General features: G+C 42.0%; 1 protein-coding gene across 2 annotated transcripts; it reads left to right on the plus strand.

Annotated features, from left to right (window-relative positions):
• The first annotated feature begins 4,782 nt into the window (after window positions 1–4,782).
• On the plus strand, window positions 4,783–26,320 carry tcf7l1a (transcription factor 7 like 1a). 2 transcript variants are annotated; one of them, XM_035772588.2, is made up of 12 exons: window positions 4,783–5,759; window positions 5,901–5,982; window positions 6,326–6,489; window positions 13,656–13,739; window positions 15,883–16,000; window positions 23,038–23,131; window positions 23,268–23,354; window positions 24,067–24,183; window positions 24,270–24,435; window positions 24,572–24,679; window positions 24,765–24,852; window positions 24,965–26,320. In XM_035772588.2, exons 1-12 carry the CDS (start codon window positions 5,574–5,576, stop codon window positions 25,537–25,539), a joined length of 1,869 nt encoding a protein of 622 aa, XP_035628481.1. In that variant the 5' UTR covers window positions 4,783–5,573; the 3' UTR covers window positions 25,540–26,320. The 2 variants fall into 2 exon arrangements, with proteins under 2 accessions (XP_035628481.1, XP_035628482.1); XM_035772589.2 differs by having other exon boundaries at window positions 4,784–5,759; window positions 5,904–5,982.
• The last annotated feature ends 169 nt before the right edge of the window (window positions 26,321–26,489 follow it).

Consider the following 26,489-nt stretch of genomic DNA (forward strand, 5'->3'; position numbering starts at 1 on the left):
TGGTGGTGTGGCACTGTTCCTCTGCTAATAATCAGATGAGCCCAAATACACTTACCCACATTTCGTAGTCGAGGGAAGATATAAATAATAAATAAATAAATCTAGATGAGGGCGGGCAGCTGGTGATTCAGGCTGTGAGAGCAAAGGAGCAGGAGTTAAAGGGTTATTTATGATAAAGGTGTGTGCATGCATGTCTGACCTGTGGGTTAGACAGGTGAGAGCGGGGCAGCAGTTTTAGGGGTTTCTGGGAACAGGGGTTTCTGGGAGCAGTGGAGCAGGGGTTAAAGGGTTATTTATAATACAGATGTGTGTGTGTGTGTGTGTGTGTGTGTGTGTGTGTGTGTGTGTGTGTGTGTGTGTGTGTGTGTGTGTGTGTGTGTGTGTGTGTGTGTGTGTGTGTGTGTGTGTGTGTGTGTGTGTGTGTGTGTGTGTGTGTGTGTGTGTGTGTGTGTGTGTGTGTGTGTGTGGGTATTAACTGTGTGTTGGACAAGTGAGAGCAGAGCTGTCGGTGCCTCTGGCCCTGAGAGCAGAGGATCAGGGGTTTCTGGGAGCAGAGGAGCAGGGGCTTCTTGGAGAAGTGGAGCAGGGGATTTTGGGGACTTTGGTTCGATTGGCGTCTCTCTCTCAGTGGACTTCTGAGACAGAAAGGGGCTCTGCAGATTCCCTGAAAGGGGGGAATTATTATTAAGTCAATAAGTGTTTAATGTTGACTGGTTTTCTAAGTCGATACCCATCTAGCTTGTTTAATTTTTTGTATTTTAATTCACCTTTATTTAACTGGGCAAGTAGGTTAAGAACAAATTCTTATTTACAATGACGGCATACCAAAAGGCAAATGCCTCCTGCGGGGATGAGGGCTGGGATTAAACATAAGAAAAAATGAAATAAATATCGGACAAAACACACATCACGACAAGAGAGACAACCCAACAGGACATGAAGAGAGACCTAAGACAACAACATAGCACGGCAGCAACACATGACAACAAAGCATGGTAGCAGTACAACATGACAACAACATGGTAGTAACACAACATGGTAGCAACACAAAACATGGTGCAGACATTATTGGGCACAGACAACAGCACAAAGGGGAAGAAGGTAGAGACAAGAATATATCACGCAAAGCAGCCACAACTATCAGTAAGATTGTCCATGATTGAGTCTTTGAATGAAGAGATTTAGATAAAACTGTCCGGTTTGAGTGTTTATTGCAGCTTGTTCCAGTCGTTAGCTGCAACGAACTGAAAAGACGAGCGACCCAGGGATGTGTGCGCTTTCGGGACCTTTAACAGAATGTGACTGGCAGAACGGGTGTTGTATGTGGAGGATGAGGGCTGCAGTAGATATATCTCAGATAGGGGGGAGTGAGGCCTAAGAGGGTTTTATAAATAAGCATCAACCAGTGGGTCTTGCAACAGGTATACAGAGATGACCAGTTTACAGAGTAGTATAGAGTGCAGTGATGTGTCCTATAAGAAGCATTGGTGGCAAATCTGATGGTGTTGCTTATCTATGGGCAATTCCACGATAACTGAAATGCGTCAAGACTCAGAAACCATTGATTTCAAAGTTTAACAAACCATACTCTATGCACAACTACTTTTAACAATTTACACTCAACATTTGACCTAAAAACACATTTACTGAAAGAATTGTGCAGATGCAAAAAGTTTGGTCAAATAATTTATGTAAACCCCCCCCCCCCAGTTTTGTTTTATTTTTATGTGATCTCGTTTTCCATGATGTCTGCAGAAAGAAGGGGGTGCCAGCCATGACATGGCACCTCGAGTTTGACCAAAAATATATATTTAGATTCTTGATCTACAGTAAGTGAAGTGGATTTACACCCAGTAACATAATTGAATTGAATTATTGTGTAGAATAATACCCAGATATGCAAAGGAGGATATTGCATATTTCTACCTTTCTTTGTGGGCCTATTTAGGATACATCTCTTTGAAGAGATTGACATCCATTTTGTATTTCTGTGTAGTACAGATTATGAGTCCCTGATCTGTACTACACAGAAATACATAATGGATGTCAATCTCTTCATGGAGATGTATCCTAAATAGGCCCACAAAGAAAGGTAGAAATATGCAATATCCTCCTTTGCATATCTGGGTATTATTCTACACACTGGATATTACAAGTCTAAGCCAGGGGAATTGTTTTCAGATGGTCATAACAACGATCATTTAAATATTTGATTTAATTTTTAGACCCCATTTAGGTATAAAGATAAATAATAACATTTTGATTAAACATTGAATTTGGCCTTACTGCTATTAGCCCATAGAAACATATTGAGTAACAGATGCATACATGGAAAAAACAGATAGTCAACAAATAAATAAATAATAATTTTGTTTCAAAGTGTCTGTCCTGTATCTGAGAGATGAGATCAGGAAATTATATATACAGTACCAGTTAAAGGTTTGGACACACCTACTCATTCAAGGGGTTTTCTTTATTTTACTCTTTTCTCCATTGTAGAATAATAGTGGAGACATCAAAACTATGAAATAACACACATGGAATCATGTAGTAAGCAATAAAGTGTTAAAAAAATCAAAATAGATTTTATATTTGAGATTCTTCAAAGTAGCCACCCATTACCTTGATGACAGCTTTGCACATTCTTGGCATTCTCTCAACCAGCTTCACCTGGAATGCTTTTCCAACAGTCTTGAAGGAGTTCCCACAGGTGCTGAGCACTTGTTGGCTGCTTTTTCTTCACTCTGTGGTCCAACTCATCCTAAACCATCTCAATTGGGTTGAGGTCGGGTGATTGTGTAGGCCAGGTCATCAGATGCAGCACTCCATTACTCTCTTTCTTGGTCAAATAGCCCTTACACAGCCTGGAGGTGTGTTGGGTCATTGTCCTGTTGAAAAACAAATGATAATCCCACTAAGTGCAAACCAGATGGGATTTCATATCCCTGCAGAATGCTGTCGTGCAGTAACGCTCCCCATCCAACCCGACAGAGCTTGAGAGGATCGAAGAGAAGAATGGGAGAAACAAAGGTGTGCCAAGCTTGTAGCATCATACCCAAGAAGACTCGAGGCTGTAATCGCTGCCAGATGTGCTTCAACAAAGTACTGAGTAAAGGGTCTGCACTTATGTAAATGTTATATTTCAGTTTTTTTAAATTATAAATTAGTAAAATCTCTACAAACCTATTTTGCTTTGTCATTATGGGGTATCGTGTGTAAATTGATGAGGGGGGGGGGGGTGAACTATTTAATACATTTTAGAATAAGGCTGTAACGTAGCAAAATTTGGAAAAAGTCAAGGGGTCTGAACACTTTCCGAAGGCACTGTATAACAGTCATAGCAATAAAACAAAATATATTACCTTTACTGTGAATGTTATTGTACCTGAAGTGGTCTGTTGGTTTATTATGTAGATTTCACTACTTTGAACATCATTACTGCCAGTTTTAAAGAGTGGCTTTGCCTAAAAAGTAATGTCTCCGTTTGACAATGGCCTATGTGGCATTGATATGAATCATAAACATTCATTCTAGTGTCAAAATAAACTATACGGTGTAAATAGGATAATGTTTATCATTAAAGTCAGTCTCCTCCAAAACTGAGATTTGCGAGCTGATAGGGAAAAAATCGGAATGAAGGGTACTCTAACAGTTTTCTTTTGGTTTCGTTTATTTCAACTCTGCCCACGTACCCATAGTTGGCATCACCCAAGTAATCGTAAATTCCGAGCGCGGCTGCACGCAATCATAATGCCCACGGTCAATTTTGTTCGCACACCAGCTGGCTGAAGCCAATTGGTGAAAGAAGTTGACTAGCCCTATCTAGCCTAGGCGACTTCAAGACCTTGTTAGACTGTTAGACAAGTTATCTAGAAGGGTTGTTACTGTAACTGTTGACTGTTTTGGCCACCTTTAAAGATTTTTGAAAAAAACTAACATAAAAGTACATGTGACAGATTGTATCAATAATAAATATATGTTGCAATCTTTAGTTGGTTCCTTTTTCCAATGTGAAATGGATTTAAAAAGCTTTATTGTGATATCATGCTTACTTCAGTGAGATTGAATGTGCAGTATAGATTTAGCCATGACTAAAATACTTTCATTCAGAACTGAAATGAACCTGATTTCAACGTCTGGAAAATACTTATTTCGACATCTGGAAAAGAGGTCTTTTCAACTTCCGAAAAAAAAAAGTATTTTCAACTTTCATTCAGATCCGAAAATGAACCTAATTTCAACGCCTAGAAAATACATATTTTCAACATCCAGAAAATACGTATTTTCGACGTCCGAAAAAACAAACATATTTTCACCTTTCATTCAGAACCTAAAATGGACCTAACTTCAATTACTGGAAAATGTTCCTTTTAGAGGTCTTTCAATATCATTTTGCTATCTGGGTTGTCTCATTAACTCATTGGTGTGCGGTGGGATTATGATAGGGATGGGTGCATGCGCATTATCATCATAGTACATTCTTCACTTCACACCACGAATAATGTACATGGCCAATGCAAATCCAATCTAATTCAGTGTATTGAAAAAACAGCGACATTCAGTGTGCAATCCAGACTAATGCAGACATGTCAAAGATTGCCAGAATTTTCACACTGATTTAAGAATGTTTTATTTGTATTTTAAAGAAATCAACTGGGAAAGATCAGGTTCTACACATGATTGATGGCTGGACTGGCATTTCTCCGCCCAAACGTCTTCCCTCCTCCCGCTGTCTACCCCCCCCTCTTTCCCTCCTCCTCCCTTCCCCCCTCCCTCTTGTCTCTTCACCCCCTCCCCCAGTCTCCCGGCGGCGGCCTAGCTCTCTTCCTTCCACTCCACTTCAGAAACACCAAGCGACTTTTCTTCTTTCCCACGCCAACACAGACACACAAAAACAGAACACAGACAGCCCGCGAGTAACTTATTCTCGAAGTCACAACAATTACATTTTTTCTCAGTTTTAACGATAATGGACGACGACATAAGCAAGAAAGTAGGGCTGGTGAGCTGACTTCGCTTCGGATGGATTTTACTCGGGGGGGGGGAAACAGGATAAAGTTTTATGTGCGTGCGTGTTTCAGCGAACTTCGACGCACAACTTTTCATTGTTGTCGTTTTCCCTTTCAGTTGGAGGAGATACCTAGCTATATATATATAGATTTTTTTACACCCGTATGCAAATATTAATGGATTTAACTTTTTGGTTTCGTCGGTGTGTTTTGTAACTTGTTTTTCTATCCCAGAAGACGCAACAAGGAACGAGGGGGACAAGTCAAGAAATCAGCTACCTAAATAGCTACTGTAGTTAGCTTAGCTACTGTAGCTAACAAAAATGAACATTCGTTGAATGCTTATTTTTGCGGGGTTTGCAATAAATAGTATCTTGTTTATGGGTTCTATCGTTACTACCACTGAAAAGCGTGGAAATATAAATAATACCGTGTGTTAGCTAGGTAGCTAAGTGTTTTGAGATAGGGTTTTTGGAACTGGAGATTTTCCGAACGGAGTAAGTTAACTGTTAGCTAGCTAAAACAGGACTTCCACAGCAAGACCACACTGTTTCGAAATCCAAGATGCCGCAGCTGGACGGGGGAGGAGGCGATGATTTGGGGGCAAACGACGAGTTAATTTCGTTTAAAGACGAGGGGGAACAGGAGGAAAAAACAGCCGAGAATGTGTCCTCTGAGCGGGACCTGGACGACGTCAAGTCCTCGCTGGTTAACGAGACGGAGAACAACAGCAGTTCGTCTGACTCCGAGGTAAACTAGTTAGTCTACTTGGCTAATGTTAATGTGACGGAAGATCGAATCACTCTATAAACCACGGCAGTACAGTACTAGCCGTTGTCTTCTAGCTACCAATCTGTGTTGTTTTACAAACTATGTTTATGTGTTTGTCAGCAGGCAGGCAGTCACAGACGTCCCCAGCAGCACAGACCAGATTGGGAGAGCTATGTCAGGCAGAGAGAGTTCTTTGCAGAAGGTACCTAAAACTTTACAAACTCACTAGTATAACAGTAACTCTCACGGATCCTTTATGAATGCTCCCCTGTTTTCTCTCGTTTTCCTATGCATTATCTTTACAATCTCTTTCTACCTCCCAGTCTCCCTTTATCTCCCCATTCATTTAAATAAGCTTTGTTGAAATGAGGTCATTTTACACCCCTTATAAGAAACAACCAAAACCCTCCTTTCTCCCTCTTCCTATCCCTCCGCCCCCTCCTCTCTCTCAATTCAATGAGCACTGTTGACCCCAGTCTATCCCCCAGCTCAGAGGAGGGAGTGGATCGGCAATTGCTGAAGTTAACAGTGTGTGTCTTTTCCAGCTCTGAGACAGCAACACGACAGTGGGTTGTTCAAGGCATCTCCATATGCTGGCTATCCCTTACTGATGATCCCTGACCTGGGTAACCTAGCTAACCTGGGTCACCTGGGGAACCTTGGCAACCCCTACCTCTCTCCCGGAGCCCTCTCACCCGGCGCCAGGACGGTGAGTCAGTCACACATGCACGAACATGCGTTAAACACACTCAATCTTTAGTTAATATTTTTTGCAAGTAAGGCTGCTAGACTAACATAGCTTTCTATATGGTGTGGTGGTGTATCTAGTGTGTGATGTCTGGTGTGTGTTATAAGGGACGGTGAACGATGAGTTCTGTGTGTGCTCTGACTCTGAGCAGTGTAATATGTCTCGTAGCCATTAATGGTGTGTTATGATAACACACTAGCGTTTCGGCAGCAGGCAGGCCTCAACACCATCCTGCTAAAACGCTGATGCAGGAATGTGTGCACGTGTGAGAGAGGGAGACATGTATAGATGCTACAGTATTTCTGTCATCACCATCCATGCGTACCCATGTTAGTTGTAGTTCATTTTTTTGTTTGCTTTCTGTATATTGGGGCCGAGGACCTATTTGGGTTTATCCCCTAAGTCCTTTCTGTTTGTGTCTAATAAGACATACAATCTTGGCTTTTTAACTCAGATGTGAAAAATAGTCCCTACGACACAACTGGCAGGAGCTGCTCTTTTAACATGTACGTTTATCCCCCCCCCCCACTCGCATACCCTGCCTGCCTCTACATTCCCCTCCCCAGGTATTAATGAGCTATTGTTGTCATGAGGTGGAGAAGCTCAATTGACCTAATGTTGCTCTCCACAGGAGATCATTACCACATGCACACACAGTGGAGGTTGTGTTGACTTTAGTCAGCACCGTGGTTAATGCTCCCTCCTCCTCATTAGATGGCATTGTGTGTAAGAGATGCACGCCTCTCTGTCTGAGTGAAGATCTACATGCTAATGTAAATTGTACAATAGCTGAATCGTAGCACACCAACATGTGTGTTGTCCAGCGTCTACCCTCACCAAAATATGGGACAAAAACTCTAGGGGTATCCAAAACAGTAAGGGTGAAATCGGGTGCACTCTAGACCAGGACTGAAAGTTAAGTGTGTAATGTTCTGTGATCGGGGCTTGATATAGGTGGGCCCCCCACGGATACTGTAACCCCATGGAGAGTTGCTCTGGCCCCTTTCCTCTTTTAACACACGCGTTTGAGTTGGAGTTAGACAGGAGTGTTGGGGATGGATTCAGCCTTAAGTTGCTGATTTTACTCACTTGGTGAGCTTTCAACACACACACACACACTTGGTTGTCAGTCACCCCTAAGCATTAGTGAATTTGTGGAGGGGATGCTGGGAGAGATTACTGACACCGTTCTAACACGTCTCGCTACCTAGCTCTCTCTTTGTGAATGGTGTGTGTCGACAGCCTTCTCTCCTGGTATTTTAAGTCCAGTGAGACAATGTGGAGTAAACACAAGCCACAGGGCCTCACACTTTACATAAACACACACTGCAACCTTTACACACACACACACACTGAGTGAGAGATACCGACCATCTGAAGAGTGAACTCACATGGGACAATGAGATCAGTTGCATAAATTCTGCAAGGCTGACATGGAGTTGACTTTTGTGTTCTCCACGGACCTGGGCAGAAACTAGTTTGAGTTTTTATTATAGTAGTTTATTTGAAAATGCCAACTTATCAAATACTCAAGGTAGTCAAAGATGGTTTGTTTTGCGTTCAACTAAAAGGCAACAATTTGATATTCAAATACAGGTCTCAGAAAACCAAATCATATTTGAAGATATTAGAACATATGCAAGTTATTTGACAAATGTAATTATGACTGGCGAATATTTGTTGAACAACCAAAATCTACAACAGTTGTATTAGTCTAAATATATGATCATAAGCACATGGTTTGGAGGGCACCTGGATATCCTTCTTAATAAAGCCTACAATGAAAGGCCCACCCAATGCAGTAAAGAAATAGATTTTCCTGTCTTTGCTGTTGTTATCGGCTCAATTAAATAAATAAAAAAATTCTCGCCCATCTACACACAATATTCCATAATGAAATGCATATCTTTTCTGAAATGTTTGCAAATCTATTAAATACAGAAATATTGTATTTACAATACAGTGCCTTAGGAAAGTATTCAGACACTTTCACCTTTCCCATACTTTGTTACGTTACCGCCTTATTCTAAAATTGATAAAATCATTTCCCCCCCCCTTATCAATCTACAAACAATACCCCATAATAACAAAGCGAAAGCAGGTTTTAAGAAATGTTTGCAAATGTATCAAAAAAATACTGTATTTACTTTAAGTATGAGACTCAATTGAGCTCAGGTGCATCCTGTTTCATCCTTGAAAGGCACAGAACTGTCTATAAAAGGTCCCACGTTTTACAGTGCAAGTCAGGGTAAAAACCAAGCCATGAGGTCAAAGGATTGTCCATAGAGCCCCGAGATGGGATTGCATCGATGCAAAGATGTGGGGAAGGGCACCAAAAAATGTCCGTAAGAACACAGTGGCCTCCATCATTCTTAAATTGAAGAAGTTTGCAACTCTTCCTAGAGCTGGCTGCCTGGGCAAACTGAGCAATCGGGGGAGAAGGGCCTCAGGGAGGTGACCGAGAACCCGAAGATCACTCTGGCAGAGCTCCAGAGTTCCTCTGTGGAGATGGAAGAACCTTCCAGAGGGACACATATTTCTACAGCACTCCACTAATCAAGCAGAGTGGCCAGACGGAAGCCCCTCTTGAGTAAAAGGCACATGACATCCTGCTAGAAGTTTGCCAAAAGGCACCTAAAGGACTCTATCAATGAGAAACAAGATTCTCTGGTCTGATGAAACCAAGATTGGATTGTTTGGCCTGAATGCCAAGCTTCATGTCTGAGGGAAACCAGCCACCGCTCTTCACCTGGCCAATACCATCCCTATGGTGATGCGTGGTGGTAGCATCATGCTGTGGGGATATTTTTCTGCGGCAGGGACTGGGAGTCTAGTCAGAATCGAAGGAAAGATGAACAGCGCAAAGTACAGAGATCCTTGATGACAACCTGCTCAGGGCCTCAGTCTGGGACAAAGGTTCACCTTCCAACGAGACAATAACCCTAAGCACACAGCCAAGAGATTGCAGGAGTGGCTTCGGGACAAGACTTTTAATGTCATTGTCTTGTCCACCCAGAGCCCAGACCTGAACCCGTTCAAACATCTCTGGAGGGAGCCCTGAAAATAGCTGTGCAGCTTTGCTCCCCATCCAACCTGACAGAGCTTGAGAGGATCTGAAGAGAAAATTGGGAGAAACTCCCCAAATATAGGTGTGCCAAGCTTGTAGCGTCATACCCAAGAAGACTTGAGGCTGTAATTGCTCATAACAGTGAACCTTTTTTTTGTGGAATACACACAAGATACACAAGGTCTTGTGGCATATTTTGGTTGAACTTTCCCTATTTTAGATTTTTTTTTAATTGAATTTATTTAACCTTCAATTAACCAGGCAAGTCAATTAAGAACAAATTTGTATTTACAATGACAGCCTAGGAACAGGGGGTTAACTGCCTTGTTCAGGGGCACTTCTGCCTGAAGCACCTACACACTGCAGAGTACTTGTTGGAACCCAAGTATGCTGGCAAGAGCATCCTGTCTGGTGCAGAGATCAACAAGGCCTATGGTGTCATCATTACCGTGTCTCGCCACCTTGGCCTGGATGAGAGCAAGGTTCTTGGCGGTCTGAGGAAGTACACTTCCAAGCAAGGGCTTTGGGATGGAGATGCAATATGGCAGTCGTACCAACATATCTGATCAGCCACCTGGTGGAAGGGATTTTGTGGATCTGAGGCTCTTTCCCCTGTTGCCTCCAACATCAGCCCCCTCAGAGCGCAACTGGTCCTTATTTGGGAACAGACACACCAAAACACGCAACAGGCTGACCAATACAAGGGTTGAAAAATTGGTGTCCATCCGGGCATATTTGAGGCTTTTTGGGCCTGACAACATGCCACCCTCAACAAGGTTGGAAAGTGACAGTGAAAAGGAGGCCTCACAGTCTGATGTTCAAGAGGTGGACATTGAGAAGGTCCAGGGAGAAGACATGGAATTCTGAGAGGAAGACAACCAAAGCTTTAGTTTCTAGACTATCATTTTACAGATGTATGTTGAAAAACATTTTTGGGGATGTGATAGGTCATTGGGCGTCATTCTATATTCCCTTTTGTTTTTCAGTGAAATCATCCCATGTGAAGAGTCAACTAATTTAATTAAAGTTCAATTCGTAACAACATTTTTATTTTATTTTGGAAGGATTTAATCATTTGCAATTGTCTACTTATGATAAGGTAAAAGGTTTGTTTCTGTCTCCATATGATATGGTAAATATATCCAATCCAAAAATAACATTACATTTAAATGGTATTAATATTCATTCCCATATATTTCCATGGAATGTTTCCACCTCTGAATATCCCCAAAAATGTGCAACCCTAGTCATACCCAAGAAGACTGGCGGCTAGTAGTGTGGTGTGGTGAAGAAGGCGCAACAGGTCCTCTTCAACCCAAGGAGGCAAAAGACCCTCACTACCTTCACATCCTGTCGGGCTGTGTCAGAGCTCTCCAGAAGGTGGTGCGATCTGCCCAACGGATCACTGGGGGCACACTGCCTGCCCTCCAGGACATAAATAACATCCGGTGTCAGAGGAAGCCCAAGAAAATCATCAAGGACATCAGCCAACCGTGCCACGGCCTGTTCACCCCGCAACCATCCAGAAGGCGAGGTCAGTACAGGTGCATCAAAGCTGGGAAAGAGACTGAAGAACTGTCAAGTAGACTGTTAAATAGTCTAGTCACCACTAGCCGGCTACCACCCGGTTATTCTACCATGCACCTTAGAGGCTGCTGCCCTATGTACACCGAAGAAAAATATTAACGGAAAATGGAACAATTTCAAAGATTTTACTGATTTACAGTTCATAAGGAAATCAGTCGATTTAAATACATTTATTACGCCCTAATCTATGGATTTTCCATGACTGGGAATACAGATATGCTGTTGGTCACAGATACACGGCCCTACTTAAGGTATCAGAAAACCACCATTTGTCTCGTAGTGCGACATCTCCTTTGCATAGAGTTGATCAGGCTGTTGAATGTAGTCCCACTCCTCTTCTGGAACGTGATTGAATGTGCTGTCATACATGTCGACACAGAGTATCCCAAACATGCTCAATGAGTGACATGTCTGAGTATGGCCATGGAAGAACTTGGACATTTTCAGCTTCCAGGAATTGTGTGCGGATCCTTGTGACGTGAGGCCGTGCATTATCATGCTGAAATATGAGGTGGTGGCTGTGGATGAATGACACGACAATGGGCCTCAGGATATCGTCACGGTATCTCTGAGCATTCCAATTGCCATAGATAAAATGCAAGCTGTTTGTTTTCTGTAGCTTATGCCTACTCATAACCTCAGCACAACCATGTGGCACTCTGTTCACAACGTTGACATCAGCAACTGCTCTCCCCACGGTGCTGTACATGCTGCATGCCATCTGCTAGTTGAAACCGGGATTCACACATCTCCCGCATGCCAGTGGCCGTCGAAGTGAGCATTTTCCCACTGAGGTCGGACATGACGCGGAACTGCAGGCAGGTCAAGACCCTGGTGAGGATGACGAGCACGCAGATGAGTTTCACTGAGACGGTTTCTGACAGTTTGTGCAGAAATTCTTCTGTTGTGTAATCCCATAGTTTCTGTTTTGCCAAATTCTCTGAAACAATGGAGGCGGCTTATGGTAGATAAATGAACATTCAATTCTCTGGCAAATGCTTTGGTGGACATTGCTGCAGTCAGAATGCTCATTGCACACTCCCTCAACTTGAGGCATCTTTGGCATTGGGTTGTGGGACACAACTGCACATTTTAGTGGCCTTTTATTGTTCCCAGCACAAGGTGCACCTGAGTAATGATCATGGTGGTTAATCAGCTTCTTAGTATGCCACACCTTTCAGGTGGATGGATTATCTTGGCAAAGGGAAAAACTCACTAACAGGGATGTAAACAAATTTGTGCACAGCATTTGGGAGAAGTAAGCTCTGTGTGTATGAACAATTTCTGCAGTCTTTTATTTCAGCTCATGAAACTTGGGACCAACACTTTACATGTTGTGTTTTATATTTTGGTTTAGTGTAAGCACAGAATGGCATGCTAATTTAAAAGATAGCTAGTCGCCTGGCCGGCGGACACTCCTGTATGTCAAGCCGTGTGCTGTTTACGTACCTTTTTCATTTATGGTGAATAGCATTCACAAACCTAAGTGGAGGGAAGGGGGTGTTGGTGTGTGTGGTTTCTATCTTGGTGTTTTGTAAGAAGCAGTAAGTTTAGCCTCCAGCCATGCAGCAACATCATGATTGTACAGCAAACTACTGATTGTTTAGGGATAAAGAGGGAGAGGCAGAGTTGTGTAGGCTTCATCAGTATGGTATTTCTAACAGCTGGTTTCATTTAGAACTCACAGCCAGAACTTCCTGGGGCCTTGGAATGGGGGTATATGTGTGTGTGTGTACTGGAGGCCGGTGTGTGTGTGCTCAGCCCCACTCTCCCTCACACACACACAGGGCCTACACTTTCTCATTGTGCAGTGAACACACTCCCTGCACAGGCAAACACTTATTATGTTCTTGTGGTCCTCATTATTTGAGTTTTATTTGACCTGCCACACAATGGGACCCTTATCCATGACGTGCGTGTGCTCTTGTTTTTTTTCCTCAACTGAAAGTCAGCGACTCGGCGTAGCATGTTGGTCTGCTATGAACATTATACCACAACCCTGACACACATTCCCCGACACTCTCCCCTTTTCTACTCCTCTATATTGCCATGTCCATTTTTAGCCCTATATCTTATCCCTTCTTCCTTCCTGTCTCACCACCTTGGAGTGGTGACTGACCGCTGAGAGGTTGTGCCCTACGTTAAAAGCATGTGTGTGTGCCCGCTGCTTTTCTAAACTAATGCGCTCCCACACATAAACCTTCATGCAGAGAGACGTACAGCTGGAGTCTGACTGATACACTCACCAGATGTCTGCAGAAAGTAATCCGACCAGGACTCATGTGGAGAGTCATCGGAATTCACTTCTCATTCTCACCTCTCACACTAGCGCACACACATCCTACCAGCTGTACCATTTCATGATATGTTGTTTGTCCACAAAGTTACATTTTTTTGTGTGGTGCTTAATTGTTTGCACGCAGTCTTTAAATCTTTGAATTCTCTCTCCCCATTCCTTTGTCTTTCTCTCCAGTATCTACAGATGAAGTGGCCCATGCTGGATGTTCCTGGAACCTCTGCTTTAAAAGACCCTCGCTCCACCTCCCCCGCTCACATGGTGGGTTTGTGTGTCTTAGGGCTGGGCGGTATACTGTATTTTACTATATACCGGTATTGATGCACGGACCAGTTTGGGTTTTTACTTCACCTTTATATAAAAATTTTCCAATGTTTGGTTTGCTAAATGTGATACGCTACTGCGCCGTGTGTAGCGTCCATTTAATATAGTTTCCCCCGCAACTTGAGACGTCTCTCTCCTCTTCATGCCACTTTCCACACAGACCACGCTCCCACCCCTGTCACTCAAGGAGCGTGCAGTTGTTGCGTTCAGTTTGCATGGTCAATGCAGCACATGCAACAAGATGTTGATGACCACCATGCTGATTTCCACTTTACTAAATATAAATCTACAAGCGTTCTATAATTACACTTTTTTTGTGTATCTTACTGTCTGCAAACAGCTAGTTTGTCAAAAATGTATTGTTTTTGACACTAACGCTAACACTAATGTTTTTGACATTAGTTAGATGTCTGGCTAACTAGCTAGCTAATAAATCGACTGAGTCAGAGCAAATGTAGCTAGCTAATACAGCCTTGTACTAGTGATGGTGTAGGCCTAAATCGGCACTTTTCTTCAAAATCAAAGGGGAATAGGCAAAGCGTGAATGTTAGCTACATGACGTAGCTAAGAGAACATTTTAATGTAACCAAAGGTTATAGGGTCCCCTAGGAAACACTGACCAACACTTTGGTTCCAACCTGTCACAACTACTCCGTCTTTTTTTATTTGTCATGTCAAAAACTGTATTCGAAGTGCCCACTATTATATTCTAACTTTCCCCCAAGTGTTTTGATCTAAATCGCAAGTCAAATTGCAATTGCAATATTTGGTCAAAAATATGGCCTAGATTTTTGCCCATATTGTGCAACCCTATGTGGCAGTGTGGAAATGGTCTCAAAAGAGTGTAGGAAATGGATGAAAATGCTGAAATTTTAAAAGTATAAAACATTCAGAAGAGAGCCATTGAAATCACTTAGAATAATGTATTTGTTTCCACCTTATCGTCACGCACTACTTACCCATAAAGCAAATGTGGAGCGATTATTGTTCAAAAACATAAAATACCGTCCAAATACCATCACAACGAAAAAATGTTATATTTTGGCCATATTTCCCAGCAGTTGTGTGTGCTTCACAATCTAGCCACCATGCAGTGACAATGGTCGGAGCACAATTGGCCCAGCGTCGTTAGGGGAGGGTTTGACCAGGGTAGGCCCTCATTGTAAATAAGAATTTGTTCTTAATGGACTTGCCTAGTTAAGTTTAAATAAATAAAATTACAACACTGACTGACAACTAAAAGGCCGACTGTTGCTCAAGCTCGCTTCTTGCTAAGTACCTGGTCTTTCTTACTAAACTTACCTGGGTATGTAACCCTGCTCTGCTAGTATAAGCCATTTAGATTGTCTCCTAGAGTGCTCCCCCCCCCCCACACACACACATACACACAAAGCACTCGGGTGACCTGACACCTGACCTCCCTCAAACTCGCTGCAGACAGACACTGGAATGTTCATGCTGAATAGTGTTAATCTGCCTGGAGACACAGGACTTTCACACCTCGGGGTGTGTGTGTCGAAGACCGGCGGAGTGAGTGTGTATGAGATGAGCGGGATTGTATTCCAGTGAGTATTAGCCAGTGTGTGTTGTGTATTTGAGGATAGACCTGCTCTGCCATGGAGGACTGGTCCCCCGTCATTGATAGTTAGACAGAGAGGCCCTACCCAGAAACAACCCTGGGAATTGCCAGGGACTGGACGATACGATATTATCACGGTACTTAGGTGCCAATACAAAATGTATTGCGATTCTCACGATACTGATTTATTTTGATTCGATGTTCCAAACATTGCTGCTCATATGTCTGCTGCAGAGGGACGAGAGTCATGAGAAAACAAGTTTGTCAGTCATGTAAATAAGTGCTGAAAAAAAATGTGGATCCCTATTTAAAAAGATAAAGAACAAGCAAATAATATTGCGATATTGTCAAAACTATATGATATATTATCAAAAATAATATCCCGATATGCATGCTCAATGTAGTGAAAATTCCACCTAGGGGAGAAACTGTTACTCCTTGTGACCAGACATCGTATGAACTTTCCTCTGTTCCTAATCTCTTGCTCTCATCCCTCTCTAGTCCAATAAGGTACCAGTGGTGCAGCACGGTCACCTGCCCCCCTTCTCTCCCCTCCTGTCCTACAGTCCAGACCCCTTCCCCCCGCGGACACCCCCTCCTCACCTCTCACCTGACACAGGTATGGTACCTCTTCATCCCTCTCGCTAGTCTCTCTGTAACAATGGATGTGTGTTTATTTATTTATATATATATATATTATATAACACACATCATACAAGTCGTAAGTTTACATACACTTAGGTTAGATTCATTAACTCGTTTTTCAACCACTCCACAAATTTCTTGTTAACAAACTATAGTTTTGGCAAGTTTGTTAGGACATCTACTGTGCAGGACACAAGTAATTTTTCCAACAATTGTTTACAGACAGATTATTTCACTTGTAATTCATCACAATCCCAGTGTGTCCGAAGTTTACATACACTACGTTGACTGTGCCTTTAAACAGCTTGGAAAATTCCAGAAATTTATGTCATGGCTTTAGAAGCTTCTGGTGGGCTAATTGACATAATTTGAGTCAAATGTAGGTTTACCTGTGGATGTATTTCAAGGCCTAACTTCAAACTCAGTGCGTCTTGGCTTGACATTGTGGGAAAATCAAAAAATCAGTTCTCAGAAAAAAGTTGTAGACCTCCAAGTCTGGTTCATTCTTGGGAGCAATTTCCAAATGCCTGAAGGTACCAAGTTCATCTGTACAAACAATAGTAAGCAAGTATAAACACCGTGGGACCACGCAGCTGTCATACCGCTCAGGAAGGGGACGCGTTCTGTCTCCTAGAGATGAACGTACTTTGGTGCGAGAAGTGCAAATCAATCCCAGAACCACAGCAAAGGACTTTGTGAAGATGCTGGAGGAAACCGGTACAAAAGTATCTATATCCTCAGTAAAACGAGTCCTATATCGACATGCCGCTCAGCAAGGAAGAAGCCACTGCTCCAAAACCGACATAAAAAAGCCAGACTATGGTTTGCAACTGCACATGGGTACAGAGATTGTACTTTTTGCAGAAATGTCCTCTGGTCTGATGAAACAAAAATAGAACTGTTTGGCCATAATGACCATTGTTATATTTGGAGGAAAAGGGGAGGTGCTTGCCATTTGAAGAACACCATCCCAACCATAAAGCACGGGAGTGGAAGCATCATGTTGTGGGGGTGCTTTGCTGCAGGAGGGACTTGTGTACTTTACAAAATAGATGGCACAATGAGGTGGGTATATTGAAGCAACATTTCAAGACAGCTTCCAAATGGACAATGACCCCAAGCAAACTTTGCCACAAAAGTTGTGGCAAAATGGCTTAACTTCTTGATGCACCCATCCCGTTAGCGGGATCATTTTCATCAACCACCTCTGAATTGCAGAGCACCAAATTCAAATGAACCTCTTCAGTCTACCCTCTACTTTTTCTAACATTCTGTTAAAAATCGCGCAACATTTCAGCGCCCTGCTACTCATGCCAGGAATATAGTATATGCATATGATTAGTATGTGTGGATAGAAAACACTCAGACGTTTATAAAACTGGTTAAATCACGGCTGTGGCTTTAACATAACGTGCGTTTCATTGAAAAGTGCAGGAAAATCTGATCACTGAAAGTGGAAAAATATATCCATCCGCCGCTTCAACCCATTGTTATGGGCGAAAGACATTAAATATGGCTGAGGTTGCAGTACCTACAGCTTCCACACGATGTCAACAGTCTTGTCATTTGCCTAGGATTTGTTTCTTGGTCAAACGAACAAGAGACAGCCCATTTCTTCCGGTCTCCGACCGGATATTTTGGTTGAGAAATAAACGGACAGTATTTCAAGATGGATCCCTATAGAAAACACTTCGTCTCGTGATTAATTTGATCGTTTATTAACGTTTACTAATACCTAAAGTTGCATTACAAAAGTATTTCGAAGTGTTTTGTGAAAGTTTATCGTCGACTTTTTGAATAAAAAAAAATTACGTTACGTTATGAAACGCTATTTTTTTCATTTATCACACAGTCTACATAGAACGATATCTAGGCTATATATGGACCGATTTAATCGAAAAAAAAGACCCAATAGTGATTATGGGACATCTAGGAGTGCCACCAAAGAAGATGGTCAAAGGTAATGAATGTTTTCTATTTTATTGTGCGGTTTGTGTAGCGCCGAATATGCTAATTATTTTGTTTATGTCCCCTGCGGGTCTTTTGTGGTGTTACATGCTATCAGATAATAGCTTCTCATGCTTTCGCCGAAAAGCATTTTAAAAATCTGACTTGTTGCCTGGATTCACAACGAGTAGCTTTAATTCAATACCCTGCATGTGTATTTTAATGAACGTTTGAGTTTTAACTAATACTATTAGCATTTAGCGTAGCGCATTTGCATTTCCAGAGCTCTAGATGGGACGCCTGCGTGCCAGGTAGAAGCGAGAGGTTAAATGACTAAAAATATTTAATTTTCATGAAATCGCAAGTGCAATATAGCAAAACACAGCGTAGCTTGTTAATCCACCTGGCGTGTCAGATTTCAATAACGCTTTTCGTCGAATGCATACCAAGCGTCTATGTAAGAACATCTCTCTCAGTAGACAAAATATTACAAACAGCTAGCAGCAAAGTAGATTGGTCACGAAAAGCAATAAATTAAATCGCTTACCTTTGATCTTCGGATGTTTGCACTCACGAGACTCCCAGTTACACAATAAATGTTCATTTTGTTCCATAAAGATTATTTTTATATCTAAAATACCTCCATTTGGTTATGTTCAGAAATCCACAGGCTCGAGCGATGACGACATCGCAGACAAATTCCAAATAGTATCCGTAATGTTCGTAGAAACATGTCAATCCTCAGGTTGTTTTTATAATATATCAACCGGGACTGTAGCTTCTTCAATAGGAGAGAGAGAGAGAGAGAAAATGGCCGCTCCATGCTGTTGCGCATACAAAACGCTGGTGGCACCCAGCCATTCAGTAACGCGATGTGAACTTTCTTGCTCATTTTTCAAAATAAAAGCCTGAAACTGTCTGAAGACTGTTCACACCATGGGGAAGCCATAGGAAAAGGAATCTGGTTGATTTGATGTCCCTTCAAATGGAGTGAAGGCAGGCTATGGAACATGGAGCTTTCAAAATAGAGGACACTTCTGGGTTGGATTTTCCCCAGGTTTTCGCCTGCAATATCAGTGCTGTTATACTCACAGACAATATTTTGACAGTTTTGGAAACTTAGTTTTCTATCCAGATCTGGCAATTATATGCATATTCTGGGCCTGAGAAATAGGCAGTTTAATTTGGGTACGTTTTTCATCCAAATGTCAAAATACTGCCCCCTACACTCAACAGGTTAACCTCTCTGGCATATGGCCAAAAGCCAGTGAAAATGCAAATAAATTACTATAAAAACTGTCATGAAATCACACATGCAAGATAGCAAATTAAAGCTACACTTGTTGTGAATCCAGCCAACATGTCCGATTTTAAAAATACTTTTCTGCGAAAGCAAACGATGCTATTATCTGAGGATAGCACCATAGTAAGCAGAGAGAGAAGCATATTTCATCCCTGCAGATGTGCCAAAACGTAGAAATAAAAATATAGTTCATGCCTTACCTTTGACGAGCTTCTTTTGTTGGCACTCCAATATGTCCCATAAACATCACAAATGGTCCTTTTCCAAAATGTCCATTTTATTTGGAGCTTTTTATCCAGAAAAACACTGTTTCCAACTTGAGCAACGTGACTACAAAATATCTCAAAAGTTACCTGTAAACTTTCCCAAAACATTTCAAACTACTTTTGTAATACAACTTTAGGTGTTTTTTTTTAACATAAATAATCAATCAAATTGAAGACTGGATTATCTGTGTTCAATACAGGAGTAAAACAAACTGTAGCATGCTTTCTGGTCACATGCCTCAATCTTCAAGTGACCCTCGTTCAAGATGGCCGTACTTCATTACACAAAGGAAAAACCTCAACCAATATCTAAAGACTGTTGACATCCAGTGGAAGTGATAGGAACTACAATAAGGTCTCTTAGAAATTTGGATTCCCAATGAAAACCCATTGAAAAGAGTGACCCCCCCCAAAAAAAAAATCTGAATGTTTTGTCCTCGGGGTTTCGCCTGCCAAATAAGTTCTGTTATGCTCACAGACATGATTCAAACAGTTTTAGAAATGTCAGTGTTTTCTATCCAAATATACTAATAATATGCATGTCTTACCTTCTGGGGATGAGTAGCAGGCAGTTGAATTTGGGCATGCATTTCATCCGGATGTGAAAATACTGCCCCCTGTCACCAAGAAGTTAAGGACAACAAAGTCAAGGTATTGGAGTGGCCATCACACAGCCCTGACCTCAATCCCATAGAACATTTGTGGGCAGAACTGAAAAAGTGTACGAGCAAGGAGTCCTACAAATCTGACTCAGTTACACCAGCTCTATCAGGAGGAATGGGCCTAAATTCACCCAACTTATTATGGGGAGCCTGTGGAAGTCTACCCGAAATGTTTGGCCCAAGTTAACCTTTTTTGCGGACACTTTCGACAATTTACAGACAACTTACGGTGAAATTGCAGAGCGCGAAATTCAAAATAAAAAAATGCGTAATATTCAACATTCATGAAAATACAAGGTGTCATCATTTAAAAGCTTAACTTCTTATGGCTGCAATCCTGTTAACGGGGGCGATATGACAACAGCCAGTCAAAGTGTAGGGCGCCATTTTCAAAACATCATAAATCTCATTAACATTCCTCAAACATACATGTCTCATACCATTTTAAAGCTATTCTCGTTGTTAATCCCACCACCGTATCCAATTTAAAATATTCTTTACAGCAAAAGCACCACAAACAATTGTTAGGTCACCACATAGCCACAGAAAAACACAGCCATTGTTTTTCCCCCAGCTAAAGAGAGGAGTTTCAAAAACCACAAATGGAGATAAAATTAATCTCTAAGCTTTGATCTTCATCAGATGACACTAATAGGACTTCATGTTACACAATACATGTGTGTTTCGTTTGATAAAGCTCATATTTATCAAAATATGAGTTTACATTCGCTAGTTCCAAAAACATCCAGTGATTTTTGCATAGCCACATCATTCAACAGAAATACTCATCATAAATGTAGATGATAATACAAGTTATACACATGGAATTATAGATATACCTCTCCTTAATTAATGCAACCGCTGTGTCTGGTTTCAAAAAAACTTTACGGAATAAACCAGCCATGCAATAATCTGAGACGGCGCTTAGAAACATTTGTCACAATAGCTGCCATATTGATGTCAACAAACAAGAAATTACATGATAAATATTCCCTTACCTTTGATGATCTACATCAGAAAGGACTCCAGGAATCCCAGGTCCACAATAAATGTTAGTTTTGTTATCGCGTTTGGTATACATATCCAAACGCTCATTCTGGTCAGCGTTACACCGGACAAAAAATTCTAAAAGTTATATTACAGGTCAAAGAAAAATGTCTAACTATGTACAGAATCAATCATTAGGATGTTTTTAACATATAGCTTCAAAGTTCCGACCGGACTATTCCTTCCTGTCTTCGTGAGCAATGGAACGCAATTGACTACCATGAGGAATAAGCATGATCAGAAAATGGCAGACTGCCAGACACCTGACTGATTCTGCTATCATTCACTCCCACAACACCATAAGTCTCATAATTTCTATTGATGGTTGACATCTAGTGGAACCCCTAGACAGTGCAACATCCTTCATATCTCAAGGGGATTTCATTGGGGACTCTGAATACATACAAAGCTCAGATTCCTCACTTCCTGTTTTGATTTCTCCTCAGGATTTTGCTTGCCGTATGAGATCTGTTGTACTCGGACGTCATTCAAACAGTTTTAGAAACTTTAGTGTTTTCTATCCAATACTAATAATAATATACATATATTTGCAACTGAGACTGAGGAGTAGGCCATTTACTTTGGGCAACTTATTCATCCAAGCTACTCAATACTGCCCCCCAGCCATAAGAAGTTAATCCAACTGCGTTGTCAGATTTACTCTTTTTAGGCTTTACGGCGAAAGCATACCATGTGATTATCTGAGGACAGCGCCCCACACAAATACTTTTTCAACCAGCACAGGTGTCACAGAATCACAAATAGTGGTTAAATAAATCACTTACCCTTTTTGAAGAGCTTCCTCTGTTTGCAATCCCAAGGGTCCCAGCTACACAATGAATGGTCGTTTTGTTCGATAAAGTCCTTTATATTAAAAAGGTCTGTTTAGTTGGCGCCAATGATCTCAGTAATCCACTCATTCAACGTGCATACAAACTATTTCAAAAAGTTACCAGTGAAGTTCGTCCAAACAAGTCAAACGCTGTTTCTAATTAATCCTCAGGTACTCTATCTAAATAAACAATAATGTTTAAGATGGAGAATAGTATGTTGAATAGGGAAGCTAAATAATGAAGAGTGCGCACCTCATTCGTGCTCTAACAAGACCACTTTTCTAACGAGACACCTTGTAGTTTTTCCAACTACTTGTTCATTTTTCAAAAAACAAGCCTCAAACCCTTTCTAAAGAATTGACATCTAGTGGAAGCCTGCAATATGGGTCCTTTCTATTTGTATTTCTTATGGACTGTGACCTCAAATTACATTTCCGGATGGATTTTCCTCGGGTTTTCGCATGCCATATCAGTTATCTTATACTCAGACATTTTAACGGTTTTATAAAACCCTCTGAAGTTTCTATCTAATGCTACCAAGTATATGCATATTCTAGCTTCTGGGCCTGAGGAACAGGCAGTTTACTTTGGGCACGTCAGTCATCTGAAATTCCGAACAAAAACCAGTCTCCAAAACCGGTTAAGCAATTTAAAGGCAATGATACCAAATACTAATGAAGTGTATGTAAACTTCTGACCCACTGGGAATGTGATGAAAGAAATAAAAGCTGAAATGTATCATTCTCTCTACTATTATTCTGACATTTTACATTCTTAAAATAAAGTGGTGATCCTAACTAACCTACGACAGGGCATTTTTACTCAAATTAAATGTCAGGAATTGTGAACTGAGTTTAAATGTATTTGGCTAAGGTGTATGTGAACTTCTGACTTTAACTGTGTGTGTGTGTGTGTGTGTGTTGCTCTCTCCACTGTCCTTCTCCACCTTCCAGGTCTTCCCCGCACTCCCCACCCAGCAGAGCTCTCCCCCTACTACCCTCTCTCTCCTGGAGGCATGGGACACATGACACATCCTTTGGGCTGGCTGTGAGTCACACTCTCACATTTACCATCTTGTGATGGATACAATGATGGTTTAGTTTATTTTGCTACCAATTTCTAGCTGAATGAATGATATTGCAACACATGTGACACTGTTTCCCCTCTCTCTCTTTGTCTCCAGGCCGGGCCAGTCTATGTACGGTATTCCAGCGGGGGGGTTTAGACCATCCTACCCTGCAGCTCTCGCTATGAACTCTTCTATGTCCAGGTACAGCTCACCTAATCACTCACACACATCCATGTATTACTGCTCTGGAGACTTAATACTATAGAGACTGGACTTATATCTGTAAAGTAAGGGCTCTCAAACTGTTTGTGGCCTGGACCCCTTTTGAAATAGAACATTTTTACTATGACTTCGGCCGGATGAACCAAGTGTCGGGCCCTGGGAAATAACATTTTTAAAGGCCTGCCTTTTGGCATCGGTGAGAAAATGTTGCGGTGTTCAAGCTAATTTTCTGCAATTCTACACAATTTGTCATGGAGCAGAGATTTATGTTGTTGCCACATTAAAGCTAATATCCCAGAATTCTACACAATTTGCCAACGCAGAGAGAAAACGTGGCCGCTTGTTCTTTTATGCTTAAATACAAGAAGTATTGATTTGGATAATGAGTAATTGGTGGAGTACTATGGATACCAATATCCCCCTGTGAGCCTCCCTGGTCCATGTTGTCCAGGGTTGTTGACATCTACTGGAGATGAAAAAAATGATATTGCTCCCTCAACTTATTACGTGAATCCCTTGATCAAAATGTGTTTCATCGGTTATTAGTAATATTCATGAAAAAATATGTTTATTGATCGTTATATTTTGAGCTCTTGCCCCGGACCCACTTGAGATCCTCTGCTGTAATAAATACAATCATGTCATTTCAAATGGTATTTATGCTTAATGGACCTGTGTGTGTGATTGACAGCTTGGTGGCCAGTCGTTTCTCGCCCCACATGGTCCCGTCCCTGCAGACGTCTGTCCCTCACCCTGCCATCGTTTCCACGGCGATCAAACAGGAACCAAGAGACGGCAACCGCCACGGGTACGCATCCAAACACACACCTTTCTATCACACACACGTTAACACCTCTTGCCGACTCACTGACTGTCTCTGTCTGGTGTGTGTAGGTGTGGCGTATCCATGGGGGACAGAGAGAAAGAGGAGGAGAAGAAGCCCCATGTGAAAAAGCCTCTGAATGCCTTTATGCTGTACATGAAGGAGCAGAGACCCAAGGTGGTGGCAGAGTGCACGCTGAAGGAGAGCGCTGCCATCAACCAGATACTGGGACGCAGGGTAAGTGGCAGCGTGAGCTTGCACACTGTCTTTCTTTGGAGGATTATACAATGGCTGTGTTCATACTGAAAACTGTTGTCGATGGCCTATGTTCCAGAAAGGAGTATGTGTTAACCCTTTGTGTGTGTCTCTACAGTGGCACTCTCTATCTCGTGAGGAGCAGTCAAAATACTACGATATGGCCCGTAAAGAGAGACAGCTACACTCCCAACTCTACCCGGGATGGTCAGCTAGAGACAACTACGTAAGTACTATAGTAAACATTTAGTAGTGATTTGATTGGTTGCTTTGAGATGGAGGGTGTGATGTGATTGGTTGTTTGTGTGCAGGGGAAGAGAAAGAAGAGGAAGAGAGATGGCAGGCCAGAGACGGCTCCTGATGGACAAATAACACACACCCAGTCTGCTGCTTCAGAGGGTAAGTGACTTCCAAGACCAGAGAATTATGAGAAGTGACCAAACTCTATTTTCTGACAGTACTGGAAACTAACAGTGAAGACTGATCAGTGTTTTTTATTTTGTCTCTCCAGAGCACTTCTCTCCACAACCCAAGAAGTCATGTGTGTCGTATGGAACTCAGGAGAGGCCCAGTGTTTCTCACACACACCTGACACACACACACCTGTCCCAGGCTAGTCCCGCCTCCTCCCTGGACTCTCCAGCCACGCCTACCACTGCTCTGGCCTCCCCTGCCGCTCCCGCACCCACACACACTGAACACACACACTCTCACTCTGAGCACACACATCCTGAGCAGGTCCAGCCCCTCTCCCTCACCACCAAACCCCCTCGCCCACACTCGCACAGGGAGACACACGGTCAGACTTACACCCACATCCAGTCTCACACACACCCACACTTGTTCACTCACACACACCTGCCCCTCACCACTAAGACCACTTCTTCTCAATCCTCTTCCTCTCATCCCCCCTTTTCTCCCCACATGAGCTCATCCAGTAACCAGACTCCGCCGCTCCTTACTGGACCAATCCCCTTCACCTCTGGCTTAGCCCCTACCACCTCCATCCACCAATCGACGATGAGCTCCCATCATGCCATGCTCCAGTCCCAGCCTCTCTCCCTTGTCACCAGAAATAACCATTGAAACCCAAAGATGCTAACCACAGATCTAGGATACAATTTTGCTATGCCCAGTCCTAACCTTAAGCATTACACTAACCCTAACCACTGATCTAGGATCAGATTTTCCCAAACCGTAAGCATTACACTACCCCCAGATCCTTTATGCACAGTCTATCCATATTCATGGGTGGGATGAAAATCTATCTGACCCTGTATCAGTGGATAGGAGGGTACTCTACTCTGAGGTGAACAACTCCTTGAGGGTTTTAGCTCCAGAGCAGCAATACACCCAATTTGAATAGTGGTTTAAATGAAGATCATGATTAGTTGGTTAGCTGAATCAAGTGCTGGGCTGGGAAAAAGCCTGCAATAACCAATAACCTGTTGCCTTCGAATTAGGATCAACTTTTTCCTACTTGTTTTTTTTTTGTCTGTTTGTAAATAAACTTTTTTTACATTTTTTTTTTAACCTTTTCTAGATAGTAGATCTGGTTTTATATTAGTATGAAAAGAAAACAATTATTGGTCAATATTTGACCACCTCTTTTTAACTTGTCTTTGTGAAACCAAGCATATTATTAGTCAAATGGTATTGTAGAATATGACCTTTTTTTGATGAATTTGTTACTTGTATGAAATACAAAAATTTAAAGGCACATTTTTTAAAAGAAAAATAGATCAAAGTAATAATTTCTGTCTTTGGTAGTAATGAGTGCAGATCTGCCCCCCACCTACTCTTTTATAAATCCCCCCTCCTGTATGACTGAGTCTTTGTTGATAATAAACATTACTTATTTCTGAAACGTGTCTGCCCATATCTGTGTGTTTCTGTTCCTGTGTGGTCTTTGCCTTTGGTAGGATGGTCTTTGCCTTTGGTAGGATGGTCTTTGCCTTTGGTAGGATGGTCTTTGCCTTTGGTAGGATGGTCTTTGCCTTTGGTAGGATGGTCTTTGCCTTTGGTAGGATGGTCTT

The sequence above is a fragment of the Oncorhynchus keta genome, chromosome 6 (assembly GCF_023373465.1).
Source record: "Oncorhynchus keta strain PuntledgeMale-10-30-2019 chromosome 6, Oket_V2, whole genome shotgun sequence".
NCBI classification, from domain to species: Eukaryota; Metazoa; Chordata; class Actinopteri; order Salmoniformes; family Salmonidae; genus Oncorhynchus; species Oncorhynchus keta.